This window comes from Saccharomyces eubayanus, chromosome X, assembly GCF_001298625.1.
Source record: "Saccharomyces eubayanus strain FM1318 chromosome X, whole genome shotgun sequence".
In the NCBI taxonomy this organism is placed as follows: domain Eukaryota; kingdom Fungi; phylum Ascomycota; class Saccharomycetes; order Saccharomycetales; family Saccharomycetaceae; genus Saccharomyces; species Saccharomyces eubayanus.
In genome coordinates, this window is record NC_030985.1 from 1 (window position 1) to 12,255 (window position 12,255).

Consider the following 12,255-nt stretch of genomic DNA (forward strand, 5'->3'; position numbering starts at 1 on the left):
TAATTCTATTATAATTGATACGCGCACTCACACGGACGCTACAATATGATATCAACATCCCAAGAACCATAATATATCATAACACCAACGCACACTTCAAAGAATGCTCTATTATAACAWTTTTTWTTTTACATTTTACTCCATTTTCTCACTWTTYATTGATCCTCSACACAATTTRCAACAATATTTTACACCAACTTCTACATGTAAATTTATACTTCATAACTACATCTAAACTATAAACTGCCATTCACTTATACTCCTCGCCGACATCACATCCATCKTCTACCTCACTCATCTTATGGCGCCTCCTATGATAGCTGCCGCCCCAGCTGACATGGCTTGTACGTGCGGCTGAACGCTTTTCTCGGGCAACGCRTTCCGACCTGATCATGTGACGGTCATGTGATCATAACTTARCGTTACCCGCTCCCAAAAGGCGTTGAACATCCGGCAGAAAAACAATTCTCGGCTTACAGACCGAACGGTTTGCACCTTTTTCTCGAAAACGTTCTATCGACCGCCTATCGGTTGTTAAAAGGTGAATTCTTGCGTATCAGAGATAAATATTCTTTATAAAAATATCTTATCTATGATCTTGTTTTGATGTTTCCGGTTGGTTTTGTCTTATCGTACCATGCCGTAGTAAGGGGGACAGCCATGGAAACTTCTGGGATCTGTATGACAAAGAAAAAGAAAAAGTAAGGTCGTTGACCGATTACAAGCGGCTTGATCTTATAACATGTCGATATATAAGAAATAACATAAGCCCAGAACAAAAATGGAAACYGAATCCACYGARTGGAAGTCAACAGCAAATTTGCATGATGGCCCTGCTTTTTYCAGACCACTTGCTGATTCCATTGAGCCGTTACARTTTAAGCTTATTGGTTTGGACACAGTAGCGACTGCCTTCCCAGTATTCAACACCAAATATGTTCCGAATTCGCTTATTAACTATATTTTTRACTTATTTAATTCAGAAATTGAAGGCGGCAAGACTTATCCACAATTGATTAAGTTGACTAAACAGGAGTTCTTAGATTATTGGTTTCACTCTTTTGCCGTTATTGTTTTGCAAACTGATAAGAAAGTCATCGAAGAGAATCAAGACTGGAATCTCGTTCTCCTAGGTACATTCTACATCAAGCCTAATTATGCCCCGCGTTGCTCGCACAATTGTAACGCCGGTTTTCTGGTGAATAGTTCCCATAGAGGTCAAAAGATCGGCTATAGACTCGCACAGGTGTATTTGAACTGGGCCCCTTTGTTAGGGTACAARTAYTCTATTTTCAATCTTGTCTTTGTTACCAATCAGGCTAGTTGGAAAATCTGGGACAAATTGAACTTTGAAAAAATCGGATTAATTCCTCGTGCTGGAATTCTAAAGGGTTCTGAAGAGCCTGTGGATGCTATTATTTACGGTAAAGATTTGACGAGCATAGAACCCGAATTTCTTTCCATGGAATAGTGGCAAATATCTATGTACTACCATTCTTTCTTTTTATATTGTGCGATTCAATTGAAGCGTGTACCACAGTTTGTAGTCTCTTGAGATCGCCTCTACTCAAAACTTGGCCTTTGAAAAGTCCCGACACAACTCTATATACACCTTCCGCCGGCGTCAAATCAGCCGTTTCCCTTTTGGCCCGTAAGGGTGTCCTACGTGACTCGAATGACTGAAAACAGAAATAATCGAAAAATCAGGCTAAGAAGAGTCAGATCGCTCAAGATGGAAGAAAGATTATTATTGAACAACCACTTCATTGCGACAGACTGCTCATTAAAAAATATCAGTGGACCTGTACACGATAAAACGTAGGCTGCACTTTACAAGCAGAAACTGCCTATCGCCGGCCAGGTCCGGCTAATGGCGCATCGTCTCATAAAGGTGTATTGTTGCTAGAAATTGGGGATSGATGCCATTGTCACAGTGAATAATCCTTCCTATTCGAAATGCTTTGTATTGAGGCGAAACGGTCGCCCAACGAACATCACGTAAAGCTTATCTTACGTGGTTTGCTTAGCGTTGTGTCAGCAAGCAAAAAGTTCTATATTCCTCCCAACAAGCCTCGGCCGGCCTCCTCATATATTAAGGACATAACTTTTTATTTTTTTTGTAAATCTGTTACCTTCGTTTACTTAAAATCGTTATTATTCTTGCCTCAATTCAACAATTTCAAACTAAACTATGAGCCTAGTTTTAGTCTCCGAATACCGGCTAAGTGATACAGACATTCACTTATTCTCGCATCATAGGACAGCAGTGATTTTACAGTTCTTTGATTACATAAAGTTCAATGATATGCTTGTCAATGTTTATTTAATACATATTACTGTATCCGGTTTTTCAGAACAAGCTGAGCRTGCGGTAGCTCAATTTTCACAAGACTATGGAAACATATTCCTAGTTGAGTCTCTTGAGATAGGGTCTCAGGACGTTTGAGGCGCTAAATTGAGAACCTAAAGGTTGATATGACAACGCCGCGTATTCGCACAAATCCTCGATGTCCGAGAATTTTTACATGCCACTTCTCTAACTCCACGGACCTCAACATATTCCACGGACCTAGATATGGTTCCACGGATATGCCTTTACTACCCAACTACTACAAACTCATATGTGTCTATCTCCAATAAACTCAACAGAACAATTTCTTGCACAACGCATGAACATGGCAGCCATGTGTAACATAACACCACTACTTTCCACCCCTTGACAGCTCCGTCACCGTAATAACGCATCCTCATGTCCCATAATCTTGGCATAGCTATCTTCGCTCTTCTATTTTCTTGACATACTGACAACGTTTGCGGACCTTGATCCTATAAAGCGGCTACTTCTGTTCAAATATACAGTACTTCCGCGATGCTGTRTAGGGCTTATGACGGTCGCGTACCCTTGCTAAACTTGGCATAGCGTAATTTCCATTTAACACTAGAGTAGGTTTCTTGACAAACTAAGGCAAGATAACGAGATAAGCAATACCAAGTATACGTRTCTTGATTTATACAGAATGATAAGACAGCATTTCGAGACTCTCGAGACTCTATCTTAAGARACTGCAGCATGGCAATAAGCACGCTTCACATCCTGAACTGAACGGAAGGGACTGTCTGGCCAAATRGAACAGTAACTCTCTAAAAACGTCTACAAGAAGGAACAAGTGAACTTAGCAGAGAAACTATCTACAACACACCACACCAACGCATACCCTTCTTGCTACAATGTCCGCATGGCATGGAGTGGAAAGTATGACTGTACGTTCGCCACATACTTTGCCAGCGCATCTATCAATGGCAACAAACAGTACCTTCTTACTCATAGTTTGCCTGAACTACACCTCAAGTTTATGTGCAAACGTTTCTCYTTCGATTTTCGGGGTGGTGAAGAATTTTACTGGATCTACGGTCACAGCCGTTCAGTACCACCATAAAAGAAATACAAGACAACCAGTTTGAGGACTATGTAACGACGCCAAGAGATAATTGCGACGAGTTCGCACGGCACGAATGTGCCAATAGGCTACCTAGAACACACCAAAGAAAAAGATTATCTTTTCGCGATGCAAGGAGGCCACATTCTGGAGCTGTTTCTAAGTTCGGTTAGCATATCAAAAAAGTGGCCGGTTCAAAAAAAGAGCAGAATTTTCTTCAACTTAAGTTGAAATTACTTAAAGAATTGTACACAAAGCGTATATAGAAAAKATCCATCTAGTTTTGAAAGAGTACAGTTGTACCCTCAGCTAAAAAAGCTTAAAAAAAGGCAAAAATAAAAGCACCAACCAAAGCGCTCAAAGCATTGGTTCTCAAGCCTGCAGCAATACCTTCAGATTGAACGATGATACCAGTGTGGGTTTGAGAAGTTGTAGCTGGAGAAATTGGAGAGCCAGACTTGGTAACTACTGTAGTGGCTTTTGGAGCCTCAGAAGTGACAGTCTTGACGGTACAGCCGTTGTCGTTACAGTGGGTGACAGTGGCAGTTGTGTATGATTTTGGAGCAATGGTAGTGGCAGTGGTGACTGAAGTTTCCTTAGGAGCYTCAGAAGTGACGGTCTTAACATTGCAGCCGTTGTCATCACAGTGAGTGACAGTGATGGTAGTGTAAGACTTTGAAGAAACAGTGGTTGCAGTGACACCAGTGGAGGTTGGTGCTGGAACAACATGGCATCCATTGTCATCACAAGAAGTGATGGTGGCGATGGTGGTGGAAGAACATGGAACGGTTTTGGTAATAGTGTAGATATTGCCGTTAGAGTCAGTTGTCTTTGAACAGGAAACTACGACAGTGCTTGTGGCATTTGCGTAAGTTAGTGTTTCGGTGTAGACGGATGCGGTTTCTGAAGATGGAGCAGAGTAGGTAACCGAGCCGGAGGCAACGGATGATGCACCAGAGTAGGTAACTGAACCAGAAGCAGTGGATGAAGCACCAGAGTAGGTAACTGAACCGGAGGCAGTGGATGAAGCACCAGAGTAGGTAACTGAGTCAGAGACAGAAGTGGAGTTGAATTTACCAGAGGTGGAGACACTAGCTGAAGTGGCTGAACCAGAGGCGGAGGATGATGGGGTGGTGGATGTGGCAGAAACAGATGATGTAGCACCGGTAGAAGCGATAACACCATCGTAGTTTAGGAAGTAAGCATAAGCTTCTGCGAAGAGACCTTCGGAGACACTGAAGCCAGAACTGGAGAAGCCGGTACCGATAGCGAAAGAGAATTGGACGTTACCCTTGGTTGCAGTTAAAACACCGGTTTCGCTGTTGTAGGAGACGCTGACGTCTTGGGTAATGGCAATTTGGTTCTTACCAGTGTAGCCGACRACAGGAATAGGGGTGGTGTTGGTTTCGGTTGGGTCAACGGCTAGAACACCTTCTCCCTTAAAGTTGACAGTTTGACCGGTGAAAGTGTCTGGGTAGTGCAAGTAAAGGTTACCRGAGATAATGTTAACTGTACCATTTCCAGAGACAGGTTCAACAATCACGTAAGTACTTCCGTTGTCTAGATTTATTTCACCRTTGTTCTTTGATCCTTCGTCGTCGTCTCTACGTTGCAGACCTGAGACGGAACCACCGTTTAGAATAGCGTTTGATAAAGAGAAAACACCAGCGTTGGAGTATGGAGAGAAAGTGACTTCACCCTTCTTAGCCTTTGATAGGCTTAGAGAAATGTCACCGGTGCTATCGAAAGAGCCAGGAGTGAAGGAGTAGATGGATGCAGAAGTAGCAGCAGATTCTTCGGCACTGAAGTTACCAGAAACTTCGAAAGTTGCACCTGAGACGTCGAAAGCGGTACCTTCGTAAGTAGCCTCAGACTTTGCTACGATCAATTCACCATCAACCTTTAGATCAGATGTGAAGGAGTACTTTTCACCATCAAGCAAGGTCAGTTTACCACCAGCTGCAACTTCGACTGCTTCTGTTGCAATCACTTTACCAGTAACTGTAAGGTCACCAGAAATTGTAGTAGATGGCAAATAAACAGTACCGTCACTAGAAGAAAGTGAGACGGTAGCGGAAGCACTTGCGGTAGAGGCAGAGGTGATAGTGGAAGAGCTGTTGCCAAAGGATTGACCCAACGCACTTTGGGAGTAAAGGGCCAAAGCTACGGCAGCTTGAAACTTGTTTAAACGATTGAACATCTCTTTTATATGGGCGAGATCTTACCAGAATATTAACAACGATAAAGATTTGCTGTTGGTGGCTTTACCAAGAGACAAGTGTAAACATAAAGGAACTGAGCTAAATGACCGTTAGAATCGAGCAAAATGAAGCGTTTTATATGCTTTTTCTYTCATCTGTATGGCGATCTGAATCATATTACAAGTGTAACTACCGGACCTCCGGCTGTTTGAATCAAACAGGAGTAACGACAATTTTCGTGAGCTAAGAGAAACTCTTATGCAGGCATTTCTACAGGTGTATCTGCAAGTTTATGTGCATATGCGCTAACAGGGTGCCAGTCACTAACAGACGCGGCGAAGTTTGCCCAGCAAGRGAACAGAGACATTTTACGACAAATAGCGACCGAATCCGTCTCCATCGTAAAAAACGTCTGTTTTAGCACATTCTCCAGTTCGAAAACGCGCCAGATCCGGTTCGACTCCGCCAGGTACGACAGCCACAGCAAATGTTTAGGCATATGTGCACAACCTACAAGTCATTGGCGAATTCAAATTGCCATTTGCACTAAAATAAGAATCATATACGACTTCAAGACAAATAACTCGGACAGCCACTCCCAGCTTTCGGGCGGCAAGAAAAATCGGACTCGGTGCGGAAGTGCGAAACTGCACTTTTTTTGTCCCTGTAACGCACGGCTGCTTTTGCTTACTACGACACGAACGCGATTTGTTTCTGTTGAGAGGGGGCTAGCAAGGGCCCTCCTGCGAAGTCCAGGCCCTCAAGAAGCCTGACTTTTCCAGGGATCTCTTTCATAATCACAGACTTCCCCCGCCGTGTATTGTCCGCTCAGATATCGCCGCAGAGAAAGGCACGTTACGCGATCAGGATTGAGCTTAATGAAACAGCCACGCGGTCACAGACGGGCACGTGCAGAGTTCACSTTCCACGGCACAACCTATTTTTCTTTTTTGCAGAACATAGGACAAGACAAGAGCTGTTGGAAGGGGATAGAGGGTGGCGCAGGGAAGTCCTCGAAGTTTTTCCCCCCTTGGCGAATTCAGGAGGCTCTAAAATCTCCAAAGTTATCGGAAACGCCAGCACCTGGTAAACGGACAGCTACTGGACGTGACTAAGCATTTGTGGCAGTATATCCGCGGATATTAAGAACATCTGATTATCTTGTACTGTGGAGCCTGTTCTACTTGACGCGCTGAAACTTTAACACACGAATATAAACCATTGATATCATCTCAATTGTGTGTGTTTTTCTGCATTTGAAGCCGCTGCGTGCTGCCCGTCTATTGATCAGTCTCATCTAATATCTCTGTGTTCCCTTGCACAAGGCATAGGATATCGTACTTGTATCTTCTAACACCGTGAATTCAGACCGACCAGGACCCTGGCTTGAAGCTTGTGCTACATCCGCAACGCCGTTCTCTGGTTTCAGAAACTTTAACTTTGACTCGGGCCCGGCGCTTTCTGAGAGAGAAAAACAGACGCGCCCAAAACGGAAACAACAAGCGAAAACAATGGACCCGTCAAGAATGTTCAACTGTTTTATATCCTCTACATCTCTCGTACGATACCAAATTTACACCTCATCGCAACAGAATACCCTAAGGACCGTACTTTCAACAGTATTATAATATCTTGCTTTTACTCAATACTCTGCCGCAGTCGTGGCTCAATCACAGCATCGCTGCCACCCATGTCCATTATCAAGTTTTGTTAGTGAAAAATCTCCGAAGCACCAAAGTAACGGATCTTAACCTCTCTTAACATGACAAACACGCTTAGATATACTGTGACAAGGCGGCGGCAGATTTTGTTATATATATCCCCGTATTACAACCGATCGGATTCTTTGAAGYGCAGCTACCACATATCTTGCTACGTACCGTACCGTAGCGTAACTGTCATATAGCACTAAAGCCATATCCTTCGTAAAATGAAGTGCGCCAACAAGATCGGCCCTATCAAGGCTGCGTGGTTAGATGTATCTGCGGWGRGRATACGACACTGCTAGTCGTGACACTGCTCTCTTCTGTCTAGAGCATCTCAATACGCGCGCCTGACTAACTAGAGTCAATAACACTTGCACGTCAAAACTCTGCGTTGAACGAATTGTATTACCATGAATTCTCCCAACTATAATAACCCGAACCMTACAGCCAAGATTAGCACGATYTTACTTGAAGTYGCTCAAGAAASGGGAAGSAATTTYYTACAGAACTTACGAACAAGATTTGCCATGTGTCGCTATGAACCCACACAACATGCCTGCATGTGGCCATCTTATTATGACATATCTCGCCTCCTATTCGTACCAGCCGCTATCAAATGGCCTTGGATTTTTTAATCTGCACAACGCAGTCTACTCCTTCGGCGAGAAAACAACCTATTGGCGTCATCGCAAGTAAGGGTGCTGAACTATTTGGCTTTATATATTGCATCTACACGCCACCACGCCTACGTGGTCCACTGCCGCGGCATTAAGACTAAAGCACTATCTAACATACACAGCAGTACCCGTAGTACGAGCGGCCGAAGATACGGGTTACGATCTTCTTCATCTAACCTTCTCCATTTTCCCCCCTTTTTCCTTCCTTTCTGATCTCTATGTGTATTTCTTTCCGACAATAMACGACGCCATTAGTAATCCCTTCGGTGAAGTACTTCTGAACGAAAAKTGAAGATGGTGTGTCAGAAATGATTAGTAATAACAAATAAAAAAAAAGTATTTCAAGAACTATAAAGATTAGAGAAGGATACAATACTTCGGATRYWATCKAAAATCTTACGTTCTTGAGAATTCACATCTCCCTCACGACAAATACAACTTAGCAGGTTTCAACGCAATCCGATTCATCATGAGCAGCCCATCAAAAACAACTTACTTTATTATCGGCGGTAACCGTGGAATTGGTTTCAACTTAGTCAAAACCTTGAGTGCCTCTACAGACAATGTTGTTATAGCTTCTTTTCGTGGATTACCTTCGCTGCCCAAGAATAAACAGTTGGAAGATTTGAAGAAAAGTAGAGACAATATTCATACTGTGCAGCTTGACGTTACCGACGACGAAAGTGTCAATAAAATTGCAGATGAAATTAGGAAAACACCATCATTCCAGGGYATTGATATTTTTATTGCAAAYTCTGGGATCTCGAATTCCTACTATGAGGTCTTAAAGGCCCCAAAAAAGGTTTGGATTGACCATTACACGACCAATGCTTTAGGACCAATATTGACTCTTCAGAAGGTGTACCCTTTGCTTCTTTTGAAAAAGACTAGGAAATTATTYTTCATTTCCAGCSTYGCRGGGTCYATCRMTGSTTATGTRCCAMTTKCTGTTKCTGCYTACGGWCAGTCGAAAGCYGCYTTRAATTTTGCYATAAAGGAACTAAGTTTTGAATTGAARCCTGARGGCTTCACTGYTGTTGCKTTCCACCCYGGTATGGTAACCACTGATATGGGYCAASARGGTTTRGATASTTTTGCGRAAAAAKGYACAGATATCAGCTCWWTMARSKYTWTWAMRSYYRWKRMAMSCGMKYMSRSMKYWKYYWMWKTKKTTRRYRWMWTWWSMMMWRWAYMWMMYGRRRASWWYRKRRAKTWYSWYGRYWRTRAKGRYASYKWYWKWRYTTKYKMRRYKRRYKYARMARWTRKMWSMGKKAWMMYMWWRKWWMTAMAATATAGCWGAATATATGGTAATTTGAGCTCTACGCCCTATTTTTAAAGCGGCTCCTTCACTCAAAGGTCAACCTATTGTGCTGTCTAAATATCTATCTGCTAAATACCACGTAATATGTCACNCTCTACGCCCTATTTTTAAAGCGGCTCCTTCACTCAAAGGTCAACCTATTGTGCTGTCTAAATATCTATCTGCTAAATACCACGTAATATGTCACGTTCACCATTTTACCAGTTTTTTTCGGGGTTCTTTAGAAATTATTTACCTTGCATGAAAGAGATGCTTCTATTTCTATGGACAGCCTTCCTAACACTCAATTGGGCAAAAGACTACCTTCACACAAACCTTTTATCATCTTATTGACAGAATGCAAGGGTTAAGAATATGAGCGATTGAATTGCCCCTACCGCGTGACCGGCCATTCTCTGTGATACCGTTTCTCCCTATCACATTAGAAAAATATACAGTACTGGAATAGCGGAAATAAATCAACAATGAACCGTGCTAACTGCGGCCTGTACTGGTTTTGTTGTTTTGGTTTTATAATTATTATGTTGAACGATATTGCAACAAGAATGAGGTCCGAATCAGAAATATAAAAATGAGTTTACTACGAGTGGATTTTAGTATCAATAAAGCAGTAAATAACGAGAACAGCCATTATGGAAACTATAGATTCTGAAACGCGTCCTCATATCTCAGCATCAGACTGTAAGGTAAAGCATTTCAAGATCCTAGGGTTTATGAAAATGTGTTCTGCAAAAGAACAGCTTATATGATAGACTGCCGACGTTTTTACTGTCTATCAGAGATTATGAGTTTGAGATTATAGTGAAAACTCGTATCTAGGGGCGACTAAAGTAGTGCACTGTGCGCGTTGATTACAACGTTTTGTTATATACTTTTATATAGTTCAGCTGGCGCCTTTGTTATTCTTGGTACCCCAGAAAAAAGTATTAATGGATGTTCGTCGAAATTTGGTCGCTAAGATGACTGTCAATCCCGTACGTAAATCTCTAGAAAGATACTGAAACCGGCTTAAATAATGTGGTCAAATTACTAAACGGAACGCAAACTTCTTGTAGAGCTTAGAAAAAAACCGTTATTAGTGCGTTTGCAGCTAAGGGAATGAAAAATGATGCCTTGTTGAGCTCCCGCACTGTTTCCTTTTTCCTCCGCAGCTATTTTGTCTCAATGATCAAATATTCAAGCCCTTTCAACGTCAATAAATTTCCCTTAGATAGTTTCACGCAAATCCTATAACTGTATAACCATATAAATAATGAAGAATGTTTTTAATCTAATTTTCCAAAGCCTTGATGGATCTAACAGCAGTGGAATAAGCAGAGGCCGGGTTGACACCAGTGACCAGTTTTCCGTCAGTAATGGAGTAATCATCCCAAGGACCAACCGGAGCCAAATACTTCGCACCGTACTTCTTAGCAATATCTTCAACTGTCGTCAAGCCCTTAGTCTTCAAAATACTGTCCAAGCCCAAAATGGTTCCACCCACATCGGTGAAACCAGTTATTGATTTACCTTCAATCAATGGCTTACCTGTGCTTTTATTCGTTAAGCCATCGAAAATAGAAGGACCCTGGCAAACAGCTGCAACAACACCTCCGTTAGCGTAGATATCGGATGCAATATCTTGTAGGTCTTTGGCCTTTGGGTAATCGAACAAAGTACCGTGGCCGGCAGATGCAAAGAATATTTGGTAGTCATCTGCATTGACCTCCTTTGGAGTCTTGATTTTGGCCAGTGCCTTATTGAAATTGGAACTCTTATTTTCGAAATCAATCTTATCTTGGCCGTCTAGGGCCTCCTTAGCCAAGGAATGTTCATCCCAACCAAACTTACCAGTTTCAGATACAAAGTCAACTTCAAAACCTCCTTTCTTGAAAGTATTGAAAGGATGCAAAGCTTCCACTGCGAAGACACCGGTCTTGGAGCCGTCGCTATAGAAGACTTCGTTATATGAAGTGAGCGCTAGCAATACTTTCTTTGGAGACATTGTGAATTTGTTTGAATATTCTTGAACAGTTTTTAGTCAAAGACTGGGTATGAAGGACAAGAATAAGTTAACATTGGAATCCCTTGAATGATAAATGCAAAAACCACTCCCCTTATATATTGAAATTGAAGGTTTATACAAAACTGACATTTTAAGGGCTTCAAACGGAACTGTCCCATCCGCCCCTCGTATTTTTCCGATCCCTTTACGAGACAGTAAAACCCTCTCTCTCCGCACCAAGCTGTTATTAACCGCACATTCTACAACACCAGACACGTATGCTGCTGGAATATCGGCTTGTGACGCCAAAACAGATTTAAACGTTCCACGACAGAGCGGTTTAAATTTCGAAGATTGATGGCAAAGCCTAATCGATTTCTACCGAAACCGAATCAAGGCTTTGCCAACTCGCACAGTGAGCAGTCGCAGCAGCCGTTGACGTTCGTAACCGATTACGTAATTCCACGCCAAGCGGACATCGGACCCTGCAGTTTTTTTTTGCCGCGTTTGTCCCTGCAAATAGGAATCTTCAGCGGTGGAGACGTCTGTAAATGAGCTCTTTCGGACATTTTGCGGCGTAAAAAACATTTCTAATTCTTCGAGCTCCCAGCTCGAGGTTTCATCAGCGCAAAGTCGTTGGCTCATTCGCATGAGCCACACTACAGACTCATGTAAAAATTCATATTACTTTTTAGCACAATTTTGCTGTAAATGATGTTCCAACAAACCATAAGCAATAAGCGTATTTTTTTTCTTTCTGCCCTTTAACGAGCACAACACAGCCTTGACATTTTTTCAAAGAACGCCGAATGAGGAAATAGGGTGTTTTTCATGCTACGTAATATCTCTTTCAAGGTTTGAGCTAGTTAGATACATCACACCTGTAACCTTGTCTACAGCCATATCGGCTATAACGCGTTATCTCCATA

General features: G+C 42.3%; 4 protein-coding genes across 4 annotated transcripts; 2 read left to right on the forward strand and 2 right to left on the reverse strand.

Annotated features, from left to right (window-relative positions):
* Positions 1–781: 781 nt before the first annotated feature.
* DI49_2819 (N-acetyltransferase family protein) lies at positions 782–1,471 on the forward strand (the record flags this gene model as incomplete). The annotated part of the gene is made up of 1 exon (XM_018365926.1): positions 782–1,471. The coding sequence occupies one exon, from the start codon at positions 782–784 to the stop codon at positions 1,469–1,471; it is 690 nt and encodes a 229-aa protein (XP_018221132.1).
* Positions 1,472–3,756: 2,285 nt separating this feature from the next.
* DI49_2820 (uncharacterized protein) lies at positions 3,757–5,637 on the reverse strand (the record flags this gene model as incomplete). Its single annotated transcript, XM_018365927.1, has 1 exon — positions 3,757–5,637. The coding sequence occupies one exon, from the start codon at positions 5,635–5,637 to the stop codon at positions 3,757–3,759; it is 1,881 nt and encodes a 626-aa protein (XP_018221133.1).
* A 2,853-nt stretch (positions 5,638–8,490) lies between these two features.
* On the forward strand, positions 8,491–9,357 carry OSI1 (Osi1p; the record flags this gene model as incomplete). The annotated part of the gene is made up of 1 exon (XM_018365928.1): positions 8,491–9,357. The coding sequence occupies one exon, from the start codon at positions 8,491–8,493 to the stop codon at positions 9,355–9,357; it is 867 nt and encodes a 288-aa protein (XP_018221134.1).
* Positions 9,358–10,612: 1,255 nt separating this feature from the next.
* DI49_2822 (uncharacterized protein) lies at positions 10,613–11,326 on the reverse strand (the record flags this gene model as incomplete). Its single annotated transcript, XM_018365929.1, has 1 exon — positions 10,613–11,326. The coding sequence occupies one exon, from the start codon at positions 11,324–11,326 to the stop codon at positions 10,613–10,615; it is 714 nt and encodes a 237-aa protein (XP_018221135.1).
* Positions 11,327–12,255: the final 929 nt, after the last annotated feature.